This window comes from Callorhinchus milii, unplaced genomic scaffold (assembly GCF_018977255.1).
Source record: "Callorhinchus milii isolate IMCB2004 unplaced genomic scaffold, IMCB_Cmil_1.0 Scaffold15, whole genome shotgun sequence".
Lineage (NCBI taxonomy): Eukaryota > Metazoa > Chordata > Chondrichthyes > Chimaeriformes > Callorhinchidae > Callorhinchus > Callorhinchus milii.
Genome location: NW_024704756.1, coordinates 5,324,967 through 5,346,678, shown reverse-complemented (window position 1 = coordinate 5,346,678; position 21,712 = coordinate 5,324,967). Strand labels below are relative to the sequence as shown.

At 39.4% G+C, this 21,712-nt stretch overlaps 1 protein-coding gene across 1 annotated transcript in view; it reads left to right on the top strand.

The window, feature by feature from the left end:
- The window catches only part of tnmd (tenomodulin), a 39,030-nt gene extending 20,999 nt beyond the window's left edge, over positions 1 to 18,031 (top strand). The window contains exons 3-7 of the mRNA XM_007894541.2: positions 836 to 976; positions 2,249 to 2,362; positions 10,718 to 10,871; positions 13,888 to 14,003; positions 17,822 to 18,031. Coding sequence (XP_007892732.1) covers positions 836 to 976; positions 2,249 to 2,362; positions 10,718 to 10,871; positions 13,888 to 14,003; positions 17,822 to 18,031 — 735 coding nt within the window. The remainder of the gene's footprint in view (positions 1 to 835; positions 977 to 2,248; positions 2,363 to 10,717; positions 10,872 to 13,887; positions 14,004 to 17,821) is intronic.
- The last annotated feature ends 3,681 nt before the right edge of the window (positions 18,032 to 21,712 follow it).

Sequence of the window (21,712 nt, the reverse complement as noted above, 5' to 3'; positions counted from 1 at the left end):
TCAGCATCAGTAATGCACCAGCAATGAATGAAACCGGTCAGCCCAGAGAGGCAAGTTTCCATGGACCCAGAAGAAGGGGGGAGTCTAAGAATTAGGATGATGCTTGTCAAAATCTGCAACATTCCCATTCTGAGAAGATGCACTTTGAAATCACAGTCTTACTGGTAATCTCACAAGTCAGAACATTGCTTCCAAAGTCCCAGTAATTGGATTCTGATGCAATCATAATATCTCCATGAAATATAAAAAACTATTTGAAAGCAATGGCATCATCATCTACGATTATAATGATGTAGCTATGGTAGCAAGCACTCAATTAGCTAGGGGCTAATAATTATCCAAAATAGACGCTCACAATGCCTCGTATTCCCTTTCCAAATGGTGATAACTGTTGGCGTGTTATATTAGCCAGTTTGCACAATCTTACCTTCACAGGTCAGAGTTATAGCCTGTTTTAATCCAAAAGCTTTTATCTAAAATGTGTGCACTACCCAGTGTTCTTAAACTTTGTTTAACCTCTTCAACTGCACTTTGGGTCATCTTCTCTCTCTTTCTCCCCCCTCCCCCACCACTCTCCTACGCTCCCTCCCCCACCCCCACGTTTAGGTGCCCAGTCAGTTGTATGAAGCGCTTTGTAATGTCCTCCAGACGTGAAAGGCATTACACAAGAGTATAGTATATGGCACTGTATTAAACTTGTATTGAACATATCGTCAATTTACTTTATGTTCTGTGAAGCGCTTTGGGACGCCGCAACGATGTGATGAGGTGCTACATCAAATGCAAGAATTATTATTTTCGGATAATAAGTCTGAAATATTCCTTGTGATTTTAGGTGTACAACACACTGTACAGGATAAACATCCATGGCGCTATCGAGGAAAGTATAATGGAGATTAATGCTGCAGACAACTTTGAAACCTTCAGCATGGGAAACGGCAGTCACGAGTCTGTGGAAATCCACGATTTTAAAGCCGTGAGTCAAACACTTTGATCTTATTTCTCCACTTTCTAACGCCTCAAAAAAACTGCACCTGACGAAAACCTCTTTTAAGTAATTGATTTGAAAAGGAAGACAGACAACCACTGCAGTCAACAAGCTATGCAAATTAATATAATTATTTTAAACAACAATTTTCATATTTATTCATGTGAAAAGTATTTTTTGTATAACTATCTTCCCAATGATATTCTCACTCACAATAGCACTAAATATGATTAGCCACTGTTCCACTTTCTGTGCAAATAGGCTTCAACCCAAAAATGTTTAAAAGGCAAACATAGCAAAACATTGCAAAGGATTTTTTAATGCGAAATCAGAGTCGTGCAAGTGTTGAATCCTGATAACTAGAAGTGTATCCCATCGACATGTGGGAATGTCCTATCCATCTCCTAAGCGCATTGACGGGAATTCTGTTAGAGATACCGCAAGTTAGATCCCCACTGTACAAATGGGAGCAGAATAACCAGCAAACTTGACGTTCACAATCCACGGTCTGACCTTGTTGCTTTTTATTACTGGCCTTCTCCAAGTAGATATCTGCACCCTTTGATTTTTCATAAGGGTTGAAATACATTTGCTTAACATGCCAGCACACACTTTATGCACCAGAGTTATGATGCTCAGCTGCTGAAATGGTGGTTGTGATTTGTGTGGCCTATCAAATGAAATTCAGAAATAAGAAAAAGATTGCAAATATTTTACGCATTACAGGTTTGTTTGATCCAGACAATATGCCAACGACAACTAAAAGGGTTAGCCTGGACTGGACAGAAAACAACAACAAATTGCAGTTATATAATGCCTTTCATTTTGTGATGCCATCCCAAGGCACTGAAATAGAATCTGCGTAAACCTGCACGGAATTGGCTACCTCTTTCTGTTGAGAAATGTCATTATAAAGACCTGGCATAAAAGATGGTTTATTTAGCTATTGCTACTAAACAACCATGATAAAGGTGACATTTCAATGGATTCCAGCACCACCTCTTTTACCAGTAATTTCATTCATTGATCGCTACTAGAGAAGAATATTGTTAAGCTTATCATCTGTGAGTGAAGGCAACAACAACAACAACAAAGGCAATGGATGGAAAAGCTGTTTTACCTTTGCCAGTTCCAATGCAATGCTGTACATTTGACTAATAAAATATTATGCCGTGGCAGCTATTTTAGTTGTTGTTTTTCTCGTTTTGCTAACATGTCACGTCTACACAGTATGAGGAACAAATTACATATTTTTTTTAGGGACTAACAGGGATACGGTTCGCTGGAGGAGAAAAGTGCTACATCAAAACCCAAACCAAAATTATTCTTCCTGATATCGCTGCCATCAAGAATGATGAAGAATTGATTAGCCCGGTATGTATGAAAAACTACCAGCCTCAAATCCATTTCATGTCAGGTACAATAGTTTCTTAACCCTTTCAGGCCTGCAATAATAAAACACATCTGCATGAAACGAGGGGTATTTGTAATGGGAATAAGATGTCAAATGGGGATTCCTCCTAGTAACCAGAAGTATTTAACAACCTCAGTTCCAATGCTGTCTGCTTCCTGTTTCTGAGGGTCTAGTACTTTTGCTTAATGGGAAACCATCCTATTTTATGACTCACAGTCCTTATAGAATTATTCACTTTGAAGATATAGTCACTACGCAATAATGATCCTTGCATTTGATATAGTGCCTTATCATGTCTTCAAGATGTCTCAAAGTGCTTCACAGAATATACTGTAAAGTGATTTGACTGTGTATTTTGTGAGCGAATCAGTAAATCCTATGAAGTGCTTCGAGACTTCCGCCCAGCACGAAAGGTGCTATATCAAATGCAAGTCTTATTTTAATTATTACAATCCAATTATGAAATGATAGATCTCTACAGCATGGAAACAAGCTGTTCGGCCCAGTTAGTCTATACCGCTATATATAGATAACACTGTACACCCTTCCTAATCCTCTTTCCCAATATATGATCCACTGTTTTTTAGTCATTGTCAGCTTGGGATTCGCACAGTTTTGTGAATCTCACAGTTCGATATCAGCAAACCCTAAGGAGTAAGTAGCAAAAGCAAGCCGGTTTGCAAATGTCATATTTTCAAATCAAATCTTGTGTTACATTTTAAAATGATTGAAGAATTGTTTGAGGTCTCTATAACTACGGGTAATAAAGATCAAGGTTAGAAATGAAAAGAGTGTTACTGTGCAGGGGTTCCACAGTAAAAGCTGAAATGTAGTTCCACTCCTTAAAGGAATAAAGCTCTTCACTCACCATGAGGTGTTCATGTGGAATACGTTAAAGCCATTTTGAAATGTCATTTTTTGCATGATGTTTAATGCTTCGGTAACTGTGCTTAAGAGGCCAATTGAATACTTTGAAATTCAGGCAGGCCCAATTCACAGACTCTTACACTATTGCGAGAGAACGGAACAAAAGCATTGGTTAATAAAACAATAGGGCAGAATTTCGAACCTGCCAGACTCCAGCAGCCGTAATGACAGTGATAAATTCATTTCTGGCCTAACTTGCAATTTATCCATTACTGCTGGCAACCACCAGGATTAGAATATATTCCAGTGGTTCTTAGAACCGCTTTGTGTCAGCCTTTTTAATAATATTCAAAAACCAAGAGACAGTACAGAAGCTCTTCACGTGTGTTTATTTGGTCGGTCTCTCTTGCCAGAGCGATTAGGAATAACAGTGTGGCTTCATTTGCAATCTGTTTTTTGAGCCAATGTTGCTCCACGTCTAGCAACATAAACAGCCCCAGAATGAGGACTTCATTTTATAGCTTCAGCTCATGGCTTCTTCAGTTTATAATTACGTTTTCTATTTCTGCACAAAATTTCTCTCTACATTCAGCTTATTGATTTCCTATTTTAAAAAAAACTTGAATCTGGTCCCAATCAATCTTCTTTTGATGAGAATGAATTTAGCTTCCTTAGTGTTCCCAATAGCTTAGTGATATAAGACCCACAATCAGCTCTGTTGTTCTCCTCCCAATATTTTCTGCTGCCTCTGTTTTTTTTAAAAAGCAAATGTGGGCTGTGGGGATCAGTTTCAGAGGGTCGGACACCATACAGTCGGGGTTTAACATTTACAAATCTTTTTGCAAATCTCGCAAATTGGACCAAATTGTGGCTAACAGTTCCTCGAGTTTTATTCTACTCATTTATTTACACTGCCCCTGGCATCCAATGTAACTATACTTTCAATATTTAATCAGCTCATATACCTAAATGTTTTTCTCAATTCACTTTATCTAATGGTGTACCCTTCATTAATCATATTTGCTACTGATATGCTCTACTTACATTAAGCCCTATCAGCTACTAATGGACACTATTTTACATGTTTCAATCTTCTACACTACATTTGTCCATTAGCTAAGCTTCTGTAGCCTTCTGTAGAAATTTAGCTCTTCAACACATTTTACTTTTCATTCAGCGTAATAGCATCAATAAACTTGGATTGCGTTTTTTTTAACAATATCATGGACAAGCACTTGCCTCGCAAGTAAGAGGATCTGGGTTTAATTCCTGGCAGGGCGTAACGTTAGGCAAGTTTCCTTACTCCACACGTCTCTGTTTACCCAAGCAGTAATTAGGAACCCTGTTGTTAGTCAATTGATGGATTGCTATTCCTGGGGTAATAATTCCTTCAAATAAAATAATAATTTGGTTACTTCAATCTACAACTGTTTGTGAGACACTACTGTGCGCAAATGGCTGCCGCATTTCACCCAGAAAATATACAGTCAATTCACCTTACAATATATTCTGTGAAGGCTTTGAGACGTCTCAAAGACATAAGGCGCTATATCAAATACAAGGATTCTTATTATATTTTTTATGTCTTTATATGTCTTTATTTTGATATCTTTAAATGTTGTGAAACACAGAGTCCCAGGCTTGAACTCGCTGCCATTCTGCATCTCACAACTTCCCAAGTAAAACTTTCAACGCTAATCATTATTAAATTTTTAACCAATTGTTTTAGCCAATTCATTATCAATTTACAAAGCCTCATTTGTTCCAAGAGCTTTTGCTTTTCACTCATCTCTTGCGACGCATCTTATCAAATACTTTCTGGAATTTAATATACATTACAACTATCACATTACCATATTCATTAATTCTCTTACAACTTCAAAGAATGCAATGAATTACTACTTTCCCTTCCTCACTTTTGGTTGTCTGCACAATTTTTGCAAGTAGTTCAATATTGATTTTCTTCTCCTTTCCTTGCTGTCTACAGTAATTCTCGGTGAGTTTATTTCCCTTCGCATCACCGATTTTGACCATTTTGATAATCTCCTGATGCTTTCTCGCTACCAGTGTTCCTTCTCTCCCCAGTTTATTGCTCCTTCTAAACCATGAGCCTGTCTCAATTGGTAGCACTCTCGCCTCTGAGTCACAAGGTTATGGGTTCAAGCCCTACGTCAGGATTCTGAGCTCATAATCTAGGCTGACACTGCAATACAATGCTAAGGGAGTTCTGCATAGTCAAAGGTTGTGTCCTTCAGATGAGATGTTAAACCTATTCAGATGGATGTTTAGGTCCACCTGACTACACAGTTTGCATGTTCAGATTGGCATTAAAGAACACTGGCACTATTCCAAAAGAGGAGGGAGTTGTGTCTTTTCCCCCATCCCCAGGTTATATATATTTGCAATGTTGCAAAAATGCCGAATTGTAATTTTTCTCTTTTCGGAAACAAAGGCCTTTTGTATTGTAACGAAAAATGTAATAATAATCTCCAGAGCCAGTAAAAAAAATACCTTTTATTAATGGAATTATTAAAGGGTTGTGTTTGCAGTGGAGAAGTATTATCAAACAAATGAACACATATTTCTTCGTATCAAATAGCAAGTTTGTCAAATGGATCCATTCTTGCATACATTTGAGAAAAAAAATGTAAATATTCCCATTTTGTACACTTTATAGTTATAGAAACTAATTTTAATATGACCACTCTAATTATAGTATGATTCCAAACTGGCTGTTAGCTACTAAGTACCTTTAATCTCCAGGGACTGAAGCTTAAATGAAGCTCATGAATGCATGAAACAAAAATAATGGTTTCTTAAACGGTGAGGGGTCATAAATTATATAAGTTCTGCCAGTTTTAGTCAAGGTCCCCACACGACCCAGATTTACTCCAAACAATTGATTGAGTTTCTGTTAACTCAGCTATTCTGGCTGAAATCTAGGCGTATGAATGTGACATTGTGCAGTGAAGGATTAACTGCTTGTTCCAGGTTGATGCTGCCTCGTCGAGGTAATGTCAAGGATGTCAACTATTATCAATAAGCCAAGCAATTTTAAAGAGAAGTACTTTGTTATATGAAAGGACTGTCAAAGCTCACCTTTATGAGCACAGTGATAAAAGATACATGTTGTCTATATCATTTCGAAGGATGTGGACCTTCTGACTAACGGAAACACAGGCACCTAAAATAATTAGGCCTGAAGACATCTACTGGATGCCTAGAACCTGGATCATTTATGCTCAAATATGCTGAGAAATATTATTAATCTTCAAGGAACAAACGGAACATTTTAGATTAGAGAAAATACATTTACCCATCCAACCTTACAATGAAGACAACGATTCTCGTTACCGCCCAGCCATCTATCTCGGATTGTTTAATATTCAGTGAAAATATCATTGAACAATTAGATGGGGGATATGTGGAAGATTGTTCTGAGCTGGGAGCACATTCTCACGTGTACACAATATAGCAGAAGTTAAAGAGGCAGAGATTTTGGACAGGTACTGGGAAGCATTTCTTTGCCCAAAGGCCAATGACTGGAACAGGTTACCAGTAAGATGGGTGAGGTCAGGACACTTGAACATATTCAAGACTGAGATAGATAGATTTCTTATTGCAAAAGGGATTAAGGGATATGGGGATAAGGCAGGGTTAGGCTATTAGCTGGAGTTAGATTAGAAGATCAGCATGATTGAATGGCGGGGAGGGCTCGAAGGGCCAAATGGTCTACTCCTGCTCCTACATGTTATGTTATGTTATGTTATGTTTTGTTATGTTATGGATTCATTTTAAAATGATCCAGTTTTAAACTGATGTGTGGGAGGATGGATATGTCACAATTCTGGAATGAGGAGACAGTCAAAGAGCCTTCTTCATCTGAACCTCTCGTGATTTAACCAGTTTCCTTTCGAAACAAAAGATTGTGTTTTGCATTCCACTTGCCTCTCCAGCCATAAGCCCATCATTAAGAAAATATTAATTCTACGCAAGGTATGTCCAATGAAGGACCCAACCAAAAAGACTCGGGTAATTCAAGAGGAACATCTGCTATGATAGAAGGAAGGCATTTGCCATTCTCTTAGCACCAAGATCATTATCGTATCTTAAAGAGTGAGCTAAATTGCACAAAAAATGTAATTCAGTCTTAATTTGGGAGACAATTTCCCCTACACATACATTGAAATTGAAATCTTCTGTTATTTCTAAACCGCTAAGATAGTGCAGCTGCTTGAAAAGTACTTGCAGCTTACTAGTGGAATATGCTGCTGTGTTCACCCACAAAATACACAGTCACTATACTTTACAGTATAGCCTGTGAAGCACTTTGAGACTTCTCAATAATGTGATAATGTGCTGTATCAAATACAAGGATTATGCTGTGCGCAATTGGCTGCCGCGTTTCGCCCACAAACATATGGTCAATTCACTTTACAGTCTATTCTGTGAAGCGCTTTGAGACGTTGAGAAGACGTGAAAAGCGCTATATCAAATGCAAGGATTATTATTATTATGAATGATTAACTATTTAAGGACTGAGGTAAAAAAGCATTAGGAAGGATATGCCATTAGTTAGATCATTTAGATCATCAGCATTATACGTCATCTCGTCCACAAAGCCAAAAGATTCAAGGAGCCACTTTAAATTGCTCCCAAAAATCCAAGTCATCAGATTCCGGAATAGACTCTCAACTTCTAATACCAAGACGTCCTTAAAATACTCGAGTAAATTTGTGAAGCAGAGTTTGTTGCCTCCATAGAGTCATCTCAAACTTCTTAGAGATTGATTTTTCAGAGACCTCAGCAAACCTCTGGACTACGCAGCATCAACATCACCAGGGACTCATTTGACCATGAATAGTGAATACATTACTGTGCCTTGAATTGATGGTCTCTCCAGTGGAGAATAATGATACTCAAACTGTACTTTGTCCCAAGATCTTCACCATGCTGTCAAGGCCTTTCACTCTTGGCTTTTTCCCTGCCAACTGTATCAAACATATTGTACTGAAACTAAACAGATCTGTTCTGGCCACCTTTGCCATTTCCTCTCATTCTTTATCACCCTGTAATTTCTTGTGCTGTGTGCATTCTGCCAGGAGTAAAGCAACAATCACTCCTGTGACAGGTTAGCAGTGTGGAGAGGGAAGCTGGCTCCTCATCACTTTCTACCAAAGCCCGGGAAAAAACACCTGATTTTGAAAATGTTAAATAATAATAATAGTTCTTGTAACAAAAACAGAAGTTGCTTGGAACAAATACAAGAATAATAGTTCTTGTATTTGATATAGTGCTTAATCGCGTAGTTGAGACGTCTCTAAACAGCCTCACAGAATGTACTATAAAGTGCTATGACTGTGTGTATTTTGGGAGTGAATGTTACAACAGAATTAAAAAGAAATGCACAATATTAAAAATGCCCCCTTTTAAATGCCCCAAAATAAGATATGGTCCAGGTAAGGTCTGCCCCTGGCAAAAGAACCGTAACATCTTCAGAATCGGGCATTTTGTCCAAATGTGCTACTCCAAGGAGCACCCCTGTCACCCTTGCCTTTCAGACACACTATTCCTCTTCATTGGAAGTCTTCAAAAGATTCCCAAGGGAAACTTTGGAAAATTTGATCTCAGCTTTAGTAATCGGGTGCAACCACATCTACATTACTTAATTTCTTAAGCAGTAGAGTGTAAGAACTTCAGTCTTCCATCGTTAACTCAGTCGCTGTGCTGATATCTGTCTTCTTCTCTTTCAATGATTAAGTCTCATGAATACCTAATCCTCACATACTGATGGATTTACAGTATAATAACCCACAGGACTCACTCTTTTCTCTCCAAATTGGCCACACCGCAACTTCAAAACTAACTCTCTGTTGACTCTGTCAATCAAGACCTTGGAGCCTGGCTTACAGTCAAAATATGAGTTAACACCAGCGAGCAGATTTAAGCAACATCTATCTTAGCCTGACTTCAATGTTCTGAATACCAGCTGGGTGGATGTTTTGGAAAGATTTGTTCCTTGCATACTCCTCCAAATTCAAGTCTGTGCTTGCAGGGAGAGATAGTAACACAACAGCTTTGCACCACCCAACTTCAGACCTCGACGTAGGAGTCAATAATATCTCACAATAGAAAGAATAGTCCTAATTTGTCCAGATGACTTGACCAGCAGTTCTGCTGACCAGCAGATCAGCGATGTCTGCTCTGAATACTCTCGCTCGCGATCTCTCTTTCCTCCTCCTAAAGAAGATGTCTTTAAATAGGGAATTAGCTAAGGAGCTGAAGCAGAACAAAATAAGAAGATACGTAAAAATAGCACATGATTTGAATTGGAGTAGATAGCTCCAGTAGAGGAGCCAGCAGCACAAGATTGATGGGCCAAAAGGATTCCTTCGCTGCTGTAGTTTCTTCGCTGTTTTAAATACCAAATTTCTTTGAATTTTGGTTAGACATAATATTCAGCCTCTTTTCTGGTCTGTTGTTTGTCCTTAATCACACCTAACGTCAGGACATTACCCTACTGAGCCATTCCTATTTATGGCCCCTGATCTGTGTCTCTAAACAGATTTGATAATTCTGTTGAAGTGCTCTGGGTCGCTATCCCACGTGAAGGGCACTCTATAAATTCAAGTTGTTGTTGTTAATGTTTTTCATCCCTATATTTTATGTGCGCGCATGCGTGTGTGCTTGTTTGTGTATGGTGGGGTAATCAATATATTTAAGAGCAGTGTCGATTCATTCATAAAAAATTATGGGCAAACTCAGCTTTGCAATTTACAGTTTGTTGTATATCAGGAAATATTTGAGAGCCATAATGTAAAAGAAATATGGTTTTGTTTAGTAAACTTTTACTTTAAAAAAAAGTTATTAATGAGCATGCAATCTTAAAAAAAAAGTTTTGGCCAATGAATAGCACAGGTGATTTAAGTTCCTCTAACACTATTTTCATCCTTCTTTTTATACTCTTCTCTCCTCCTCACATTGTCAACCTGAGAGATGAAATGTACAGTCGTACAACAACACTGCACTGTGGGAATAAACTTGGTCTATTTTTAAAACTGCTGTTGGACACCTTTGAAACCAAGAAGATGGTTTGGTCAATGCCACTGATAGCAAACAATCTATCCTGAAAGACAGGCTTCATTTAAAATCACTGTGACATTTGAAGTCCTTTTTTGCATTTCCTAATGATGAAAAATGGGTTAGTGCACAACATTTCCTAATGAAATTCTGCTAATCAGTGCGTGTGGAAAAAACCAATTATACAGCACCATATGTTCAAACCGGAGTTGAATTTAATTAAGTCTTGTCATTTGCTCTTATTGTACTACTAATAAATTCAAAGTTTTCTAGAATTCAACTTTAGATGAAACTGCCAAGTAAAAATAATGAATTCCTGCTTTTTGGCACTTGACAAAAAGGTTAACGTACGCCATTCATTTTAACAGCAAGATGAAATTATGCCAGCACAGTTTGATGAGTCTCTTGTTTGGATGGCAGCTGAACAACCAATTAAGGACCAACATTTTCTGCTGAATTCAAAAGTCCTGGAAGTTTGTGGAAATCTTCCTGTATATTGGCTCCGTCCATCATATTTGAAAGGTAAGAAGACTAGAAATGCAAGTATCAAACACGTTGCATGTGGGTTCATGTTAACAACAAGGGGATGTTTTGTAGCTCGTAAATTAATATGATCAAGTTTTCTTGTCCAGTCCTATGATGCTTATAAGAGTGAAAGACTTTGATTACCACATCAATAATTCATTCCATATTAATTGGTTTAGTATCTGTGTGTACTTTTAAATTGAATGACTGGTTCTTTTCTTAATTAATTATGTAATAGGGATAATGAGACATTGAAGATTATTGACAATGTTTTATTACATTTTCAGAGAAAGACAAACTTACTTAATGCACAAAATATATAGCTTGGAGGATATAAACGTCCTGACCTCCCTCTCTATATATAATATATATACAGTATATTCTGTGAATCTCTTTGAGAAGTCTCAAATACGTGATATCAAATGTAATGATTATTATTATTAAATATATATGTGTGATTCATATATAGAGGGAGAGGTTAAAAGGTTTATATATATGATCTCAACCCCAAGATTAAATGACAGCCTTGTACCAACAAGTGGCCAGGTTTCTTTAGACATTTAATTATCTGAAGTTTGGCTTACTAAGTCTTTTGGTGATCTGCTCTGTGAGCAATTTCTTGTGCATCCCAAGTTCAAGGTTACTAGAGTTATATTAACCATGAATTTCTGACAGATTAGGGACTAACCATCTACGTGGGTGTGTGCGTTTTCACCTTATAAGTCATGCCCTCCACCATTGGCAGCTGCGCGTTCAGCCACTGCATGCCTCAAAATTCTGCTGCACTCTTCCTCTATCTCTCTGTCTTGCCCCTTCCTTCTCCAATTTCAGGTTGTGCCTGAAGACCCTCCTCCTCGAGCATGCCTAGGGTCACCTCCCCCACCGGCTCAGCGTCATGCTCCACCACTGTCAAGCGCTCTGGGACGCTACACTGCGTGAGGCGTGCTGTATAAATCCAAGTTGTTGTTGCTATTGTTGTTGCACCACGTGTGTCAGTCTGGCTCAGTTGGTAGAACTCTCACGTCTGAGTCAGAAGGTTGTGGTGCAAGCCCCACGTTGGGTCTCGGAACTCATACCATCCAGCCTGACATTACTATGGTCTGCATAGGGTATAGGTGACCTCTGCATGGTCGGAGATCGCGTCTTTCGGATGAGATGTTAAACTGAGGTCTCGTCTTTCTATTCAGGTGGTTGTTAAAGATCCCACGGTACTGTTCAGAAAGAGGTGTTTTTTTTTCCCAGTCTCCTGGACAACGATCCCCCAATTAAAAATTTGTCACTCAATCTGTGGCTGTTTGTGAGACACTTCGGTGTGCAAATTGATTGCCACCTTTGCCCACAAAATGCAGTCACCCCCTTTACAGTACATCCTGTTGAAGCACTTTGAGATGTCCTCGTGAAGTGACAGGCACTATATCAAATACAAAGATTAATTATTATTCCTAAAACAAGTCCAATATCAGGAGCAGCTTCATTGATTTACGATAAATACTACATACATAATACATAAACTGTAATCAGGAATAAAATAATTCTGCTCATCTCATGTTCTGATTTCTTTCTCATGTTTATTAAGCTTGTTTTAAACAACTTATTTTTTCTGACGAAAATATTAAGTCCAAAAATATTTGGTTTCTTCATGGGATGACAAGCAGATTTGGAGATCTCATTTATTCAGACAATCATAGCAAAGACATTTGAAGATTGACAAGATTGCAGCATAATGCGGCAAGCTTTGTCGCATTTCTGTTTATCAAAATGCAGAAGAAACGTCTAAATGAGAATATTCCTAGCTGACCCATATTCCCCACATCCGGCAGACTGGAAACTTGGGACATGACAAAAGACAAATACATTTTGTTTGACTGCAGTTTACCAGGCTTGAGCTTAGTAACGATATATCTGTTGATAATTACATACTTCCACAAAAAGTTTCAATGAATATTGAGCCAAGGACCATCGAGGTAATCAATTTGATTGCTAAGGCTTAACACAAAGGATTAGGTATTGAAAACCACAAATCATTTTCATAAACTTAGAACGAATATGCTGAACATGTGCATCAAAGCTGCATTGATCATAAATGAATGAGTGTCAGCTTATGGATTTCATTTGTCCACAAAAGTAATTTGTGGGATGTCCTTCACTGCACAAACACTGTTCCTTCAATCCATTCGTCGGATATTCAAGCCATGGTGCATCCAATTTAATTGGAAATGAAACTGTCAATAAGTCAAACAACAAAAATGGATTAAATCCATAGATTTCTGCACAGCAACACAAATTTTAACATGAACATGCTTTCATAATGATGAAAGCACACCCTGTTCAGATTAGTAGATTGCTAAGCACGCTAAAGAAGGAGAGGCTACAGAAACTGGGAGTCTTGACACTGGAGAAGGGAAATATGGCGATCCTATTGAAGCATTCAAGATCTTTAAGAGTATAGGTGACCTCATCCCTAATCATGTTTAGTACATTACTAATTGGAGCAAGAAGACACGGACTCAAACTCAGAAGAGAACAGAACAGGTTAGATTGAGCTACCTCACACAGAGCAGTGAACGTGTGGATTAGACGACGCTGGGAGGCACTCAACAGGGAATTAGAGAGTTGTTTGGCAAATAAATCAAATTGAGGCGTATGAGAGATGAAGTGAAGCCCAATTTGTTTAATTGAAAAAGTTTGGGATCAGCATAATGGTCTTTTCCAGCTCTGTAAATTCCCACGTTCTTGTTGTAAAAAAAGAACAGAAATTTCTATCCACAAAGGTTTAAGGTCAACAAACCAGAAATGTACAATATGGTCTGCTGTCAATCCTCATTTGGTCCCCGTGCAACATTTGAATTGATTTCTATTTAGTTGCTAGCTAAAGGCATTTTAAACACTCGGAACACATGCAGTAGGAATTAGACCATTGAATAGGAAAACCATATGCCAAGTATAATTTTGAGTCTACTAGATATAAAGAAGCCCTTTCAGGTTTTGACTCTGTGTTGTACGTTCTTTACAGACACAGAATTCTATGATTTTGGAGATCCGCAAGAAGTTGCTGGAGAGAACGAACATGCGACCGAGCTCAAGTCCCAAACGAACAGGAAGCGTCCAGCTCGTGACATTCATGACTACGTAAGTCCCTTGTGGCACCTTAAAAAATAATTAGTGTTGATTTTCTAACAAGCTGTTTAAAACAAAACAGCAACAATCTGTTGAGGTCGTGTAAAATCATAAATCTGTGTTCAATGACAGAGGTACACATAGCATAACAACAAAATTACATTTGTATAGCGTCTTTCACGTCGGGAGTCAAAGGTGCTGGACAGTCAGAGCATCGGACCCGAGCTGCAGGTTGGGATCGGGGAGGATGGATAACGGTTGGGGAAGCAGGGTGATCGAAAGCATGGTTGAAGAGGAGGATTTTGAGATGGGTCTTGAAGGCGGCAAGGGAGGGGACGAGGTGGAGGGACAGCGGGATGGAGTTCCAGAGGGTGGGGGCAGAGTGGTTGAAGGCCCGCCCGCCAATGGTGGGGCCAGGGAGGCAGGATCGGAGGGGGTTAGGAGGTCGCAGAGGTAGGGAGGAGCAGACCATGGAAGTGAGGACCAGGATCTTGAACTGTATCCTCTGTGTGATGGGAAGCCAATGTAATCGGGCCAGGATGGGGGTGATAGGGTCATGGAGCCTGGCGTGGGAGAGGACACGGGCTGCAGAGTTCTGGATGATCTGCAGCCTATGGCGGGAGGAGTTGGGGAGGCCGACAAGCAAGGAGTTTGCATAGTCGAGCCTTAATGTTATGAATGCATGTATGAGGGTTTCGGTGGCCTGCGGTGTGAGACAGTGGTGGAGCCGGGCAATGTTGCAGAGGTGGGGGAAGGCAGAGCGGGTCATGGCACAGATGTGGTGTAGAAAGGATAGTTGAGGGTCAAACAAGGTTCCAGACTGGCTTAGTAAGGTGGAGTGTGCATCCATAGGTGGTGATGCTGTCAGTGTCTGAGGTGTGGAGGCACTGACGGGAGCCAATCAGGACTCAAAAAACTTAAAAAATACGTTTTACAATGAAGCGATAGCGACACAAATGATCAGTGGGTAATGCATTTCTCTCATTCCCTTTGCTGCTCATAAAGACCTGCAGAATGAAACATTTTTGGCAGCCTGAAAGACTAAAGTCACAGTGTCATTTTGGGCTTCAGGAATCAAATAGGAATTTACAATTTAAATGGTCAGATTGTTAAAAATCTGATTTAAGATCCAGCCACTAGGATTTCACTTTTTTAATAGCCTCCCCCCCCTCCTATACCAGATAATAATCCTTTCATTTGATATAGCACATTAACACGACATTTCAACGTCTCAAAACGCTTCACAGGATGTACTGTAAAATGAATTTGACTGCGTATTTTTTGGGAGAAACTCAGCAGCCAATTACGCACAGCCATGAAATAAATGACCAATTTTATTGCCAGGACAATGGGAGAAAACACCTGGTCTTTTCAAATAGTGCCATGGGATCTTTAACTTCCACCTGAACAGGCAGACGGGACCACAGTTTAAAGTCTCATAAGAAGGACGGCACCTCCAACAATGCAACCTATACCAAGTACTGCATTGGAGTGTTAGCTTAGACTATGTGATTCTAAGTCCCGATGTGGGACTTGAACATACAGCCTTCTGACTCAGAGGCGAGAGTGCTACCACTGAGCCAGGCTGACACAAGAAGTATAATTTAAAAAAAACTTTCCCTCCCCTCTCATTTCTTTCTCTAACATAATGATTGAAATCATATTGAAACGCATCAACCAAGTTAATTCAAACCCCCTTCACTCCTAGAACAGTTATGTGGAGGCTTTATTGCTTATCAGGTTGTGTGAAATGAATTTCAGGTCACTATCTAATCGGTTTTATTCTTTTTTTTCTCTCATCCCTGGTTGTTGGGCCAGTTAATCCGCTTTCTAATCACATGTGTTTCTGAGCTATCCTCAGTCTCACTTGATGGTACAGTAGTGTGAGGCTCCAGTTGTACACAATTTACCCCTCGATCACCCGCAGTCTATTTCCTCACACAAAGCCTTTTATGTTCCTGGCCCCGCTAGTGCCAAAATTCATCCAAAACTAGTTAATTTACTCAATATAATGAGTGTTCATAATGTTGGAAGCAAAAAGATATCGTTTCGGCAGTGAAGCAGTGTGAAGCCTGATATATACGCATTGCATCGATTGGGAGCTATTAAACCACTACAATACTAGCAGCCAGCTCTTTAATCAGATTTTAAAAACTACTCCCTTGAAATTTCTTCGGATGTTACTAGACTTTCAAGGGGTCATTTGGGAACGGGAACGGAATCAATTCAAAACTTAGTTCAATTAGAGGGAGCTCTAGTTGATGTGCTGGAAAAAAAACAGCCCTTAGACTATTTGTATCATTTTTTTAAAAAAAATTATATTCGTGGCAATTTGTTGAAAAATGTGCAATGTAAATGCATCGTGCCTATCCTTGCGATATGGGCTGGATGCAAGATCTTGAAATCCATAGGTTGTAACTGGGTAAACTTGCTGATAATACATTTGCACCAGAGACCTATCTTTACATCAATTTCAAGACCTAATAAATGCCTCCAACCTGACTAATTAGGGACTTTCTTTTTAAAAAAATGTTTGTTTGCAATAAAAATTAGGTGCACATGCATACTCATTTCATAGCAGAGAAGGGAATTTCTCCCATTGCCCTGGCCAACAGTCCCCCGGATAATATTATTCATTCACTTCATAACCGTTTGCAGGACATTGCTTTGTCAAATTGGCTGCCGCGTTTGCCTCCAAATACTCAGTCACTGCACTTTACAGTAAAATCCTGTGAAGCTCTTTGAGATATTTTGACAACATGATAAGGCGCTGCATTAACAATAACAACAACAAAATTATATTTATAGAGCGCCTTTCACGTCCCAAAGCGCTGAACAGTCAGATGTCGGGGCCCGAGTAGTATGTGGGAGGGGTGGTGTAGGGGTGAAGGAAGGCAGAGATGTGGGAGGGAGACCAAAGGCACGATCAAAGTGAAAGGTCTTGAGACCAGTCTTGCAAGGGAGGAAGCGAGGCGAAGGGACCGTGAGATGAAGTTCCAGAGTGTGTGGGTAGAGAGGCTGAAAGCCCGGCCATCGATGGTAGGGCAGGTCGGGCGGGAGACATGGAGAAAATGCAAGGATAGTTGTTGTTATTACAACGATTTCATAACCCGAACAATGAACTACAGTTAACGAAGGGGCAGAAGTCCTTTTGTTTCCTACTCATAGCGAAGCACAGCCACAGGTCTATGCTCTAAACAGAGCTGCTTGTTCTGACAGCCTTTCTGATGTAAGCTGATAAGTATTATATTTTCACTGTGGGGCAGAAGTAGCTCATCAAACTCTGGGACTGTTTATGTACAAAGTTTTTATTTTTTTCCTCTAACTTCCAAGTTCCGACAAAACCGATCAGCAACCGTGGCTTATTTTGGCTTTTGAAGCGCATCAATAAAAAGATTAGCGAAAATAAAATTTAAGTTTTTTTTTAAATTGCCGGTAGGAAGCAATGGATGAATTCTTGCAGCAGATAATGTTATTTTCTATCATTTCCAAAATAGATAAAGGACACTGGGCTGTCACATCGGATATAAATTAGATTGGCTTGTATTCTGTTATTGCTTGTGTGGACAAGGGAAATTGAAGGAAAAATGAAGATGATTAGATGAGATTTACCCCTTCGAGATGCTTCTCTCGCCGCACATTACCTAGTTTCACTGTAACAAGTATCTCGCGTAGATAAATCCACTGACTGTCATAAAAGATCTGTGTACTGCCCAATAATATTCACACTACTGCCCTGCTCTGTATATTGAAGGTCTTAAGCAAAGCAAAAAGAAAATAAATGAACGCCTTGACTCGAGAGGATTTAATGTGCTTCTGTATCTTTGCAGACAGAGAACGAAATCTACGTCGATCGCAGGCTGGACGAGCAGGGTTTCTGTTGTGCCGACTGTCACCATGGACACACACACTGCCGGCGTATATGTGAACCTCTGGGTGGCTATATGCCATATCCTTATTATTATCGAGGCTGCCGTGTCATTTGCGTGGTTGTCATGCCGTGCAATTGGTGGGTGGCACGCATGCTGGGGAGGGTGTAGAAAGACAAAGTTCTCTCTGTTTAAGAAGGGTGATCGGCCAAGTTGCCTGGAAAACACGTGGGTCGTTCTTTGTATTCATTTGTAGCCAATTTCCAGATGGTCCATCAATTACTGACCACTTATGATCACTTCCATTAATAATAATAATAATAATCCTTGCATTTGATATAGCGCTTTTCAAGTCGGGAGGACGTCCCAAAGCGCTTCACAGAACACACTGTAAAGTGAATTGACTGTATTATTTGTGGGCGAACGCGGGCAGCCAATTGCGCACAGCAATGTCCCACAAACAGTCGCAGATTGAAATGACCAATTTATTATTGTTTTTGGTTTTGGAGGGATTATTATTAGGCGTGTGGAGTAAGGAAACTTGCCCAAAGTTTTGCCCTGCCTGGAATTGAACTCAGGTTAAAAAGGGAAGGTTCGAATGTTTCACATTCTTCGGAGGGTGTTGTAAATAAGATTGTGTTCCACATGTTTAAAACATGATCTTCTCGCTGACTTGTTCCTCTGCAAAGTGTGGAGTGAAATGCCAGAATTAGTGAACGGTGAATGTAGGGGGTCTAATGTGCTGTCGTTGCTAAAAAAAAATATTTCGCTCAAAGTCTTTTTAAAGGAACGTCCTGTCACAAAGGTCTCATTAAGCCCAGACTCCTGTTCAGGTGGACTTTAAAATATCCCATAACACTATTCAAAAACACAAGTCCTGGCTAACAATCCTCCAGATAAAATTGATCATTCATTTCATGTCTATTTATGCAACATTGCTGTGTGCAAATTGGCTGCTGGATTTCCTTACAAATATACAGTCTTTACAGAAATTTCCCATGAAGTGCTTTGAGGTGGTTCGAGGCTATTTTAAATCAAGGATTGTTATGTTATTATTAAAGACTGAGCAGAAATAGGATTGTGATTTTTAGTGATAGGCATGTGTTGGATCCCACAATGTTCCGTAATATTCACTGTTTTCAAAGTCTACCGCCCGACGAGAAAGATGCTATATTCATGTAAATTGTGAAATTTTATTTCTTCCTCGCTTGGCTTGTTTCAAAAGTGGGTAACAACCAGAAGCTCAAAATGAAGCAAGTGTTTAGTTCCTCACTGTCACAATTGAACATGTTTAGCAAATTGCCTCTCCTGACATAATCTAAGGCAAACAATTCATCTTTATTGGAATTTCAGTCTTCAGAAAAACTTGGCAGGCAATCACAAAATATGAAAATGTGTTAACCCATTGAACCACTTGAAACGACCTTCACCCTTGTTGCCCTACTCTCTGGAACTCCATCCCAGGGTCCCTTCGCCTCCTCCCTTTCCTCGCCTCCTTTAAGGTCTGTCTCAAGACCTTCCTCTTTAACTGATACTTTGGTCATCTTCCGACCCCAACAGCCTTGGTCCCCACCCCTCCCGAATCCAACCCCCAGCTCGGGTGCAAATCCTTGACTGTCTAGCGACTTGGAACGTCCTCCCGACGTGAAAAGTGTTATATAAATGCAATTTGTGTAAAGTTTACTCTCAAATCGAAACACCAGAACTATACATAAAGCAAGAGGAGCAAATGTTCTAATGTATTCCTATATTGCATGCATATTATACTTATCAACATTATCATAGAATAATATTATAATTAGTACTCTCCCCTATTGGTTAGAATCATAGAAATTTACAGCACAGAAGGAGACCATTCAGCCCACCAAGTCTACACTGGCTCTCAGAGTAAGGCATCCTTTCAATCATTGTTGCTGCAAATATTTTTTAAAATAAATAACTAAATATACTATTTTGTCAAAAAGTGAAGTTGTGTTAAAACAATAATTAAATACTTAATGTGTTTTGCCCACAAAATACAGTCCACTTTACATTATATCCTGTAAAGCGCACTGAGACCTCTCAACGACGCGATAAGACTTCATATCAACCGCAAGGATTATTATTATTTAACAGAAGTCTTGAGCTTCCGGTTCAAAGTCCTTCCCTGGAAATGAAAAAAGACTCCAAGCAGGAGAGGGAAGCACTGTAGAACACCAAAGACATTTTATTTGCAGCGCTCCAAGACATTATCCTATGCGAAGTGTACTTTATAAATGCAAGTTGTTGTTATTGCTGTAAGTAATCTACAAGTTGGGGCGTTCCACACCCCATAATTTACCATCTTCTGTTTCAATGAGCACATTCAGAAAAAGTCATAACCATGGTCATTTCAGATGGGGCCAAAGCAATTTATCTTCGATTTATCTCGCAAGGAAAACATTACCTGCCTGGTTATGTACAAATTCTTATAACTCTGCATGGATTAATAAAAATAATTTTCAAAATGCTCACGGTTTTTGGATTTGTTTTCCAACATCATTATCATTTGTGGAGTCCTGTAGCTCAGTGGTTAGAGCACTCGCTTTGCAAGTGAGAGACCTGAGTTCATTTCCAGGCAGGGCGAGACCTTGGGCAAGTTTCCTTACTCCACACAGAGCCTAATAATAATCCCTCCAAAACCAAAAACAATAATAAATTGGTCATTTTCAATCCACGACTGTTTGTGGGACATTGCTGTGCACAATTAGCTGCCGCGTTCGCCCACAAATATACAGTCAATTCACTTTACAGTATATTCTGTGAAGCGCTTTGGGACGTCCTCCCGACGTGAAAAGCGCTATATCAAATGCAAGGATTATTATTATTATTATTATTATTGCAAAGCAAAATGAAGTGTCAGACTGTGGAGCTACAGTGTGATTCAATTGGTGGCAAAGCCAGTCAGAAGGTTGTGGGTTCAAGCTCAAAGTGCAGCCTGATTGATGTTGTAAAGGAGGCGCTATACTTCAGGTAAAAACTTAAACCAAGGTCCTGTGTGCCCTGTTCAAGTTGACATTAAAAATCCTGTAATGCTTTTGAAAGTGAGAAGGGAGTTTCTCCTAGTATGCTGCACCCCCTCCCCAAAATAAATTTGGTCATTTACATCAGGACTGTTTGTTATACGCAACAAACATAGTTATACGCAAATTGGCTACAGCGTTGGTCTATAAAATACATCCACCACACTTTACAGTGTACCTTGTGAAACACTTTGAATTGCCCTCTGGGTGAGATAGGCACTTATATCAAATGTAAGGGTCATTATTTATTATTATTAATGAATCCCGTTCAAGATTACCATGACAAAGACCTCATAATGGTTGTATTCTTACGTGGTCTGGTACAGTGATTATCAGGTATATTTTCAGCTCATCAAGCATTAAGGCACTTCAGTAAATTAGCTCATTTGCCTCCAAGCCAAAAATATGCCACTTTCCAATCAACCGCATTTAAATTTACTATAGCAGCGAGTCAAAGCATCCAATAGAAAGTCGGTTCAAATTATGCAAATGTATCCATTAACAATTGGAAAACAGCCACTTGACCCCTGTGATGTGAACACACGCTTGTTAAGGAAAAGACTGCAAAAATGACAGCCGCAAGTAAAGTCACCAGGACAGCAGATATTGGTGAGCTACACATTGTGGAAGAATTTATCTAAAAGGAAAGGTAGTTGTCCCAGGGTCAAAAAAAAAAACCCTGTGATGTTATATTGCATGTTGAAAGGCATTGCTGTCCAAAAGGAATAGGATCTCCTGGACACTGCATGGCGAGGACTGCCATAAATCCATAAGTAACCTTGAAAGGATGCCACAATCCTTCAAATAAAAT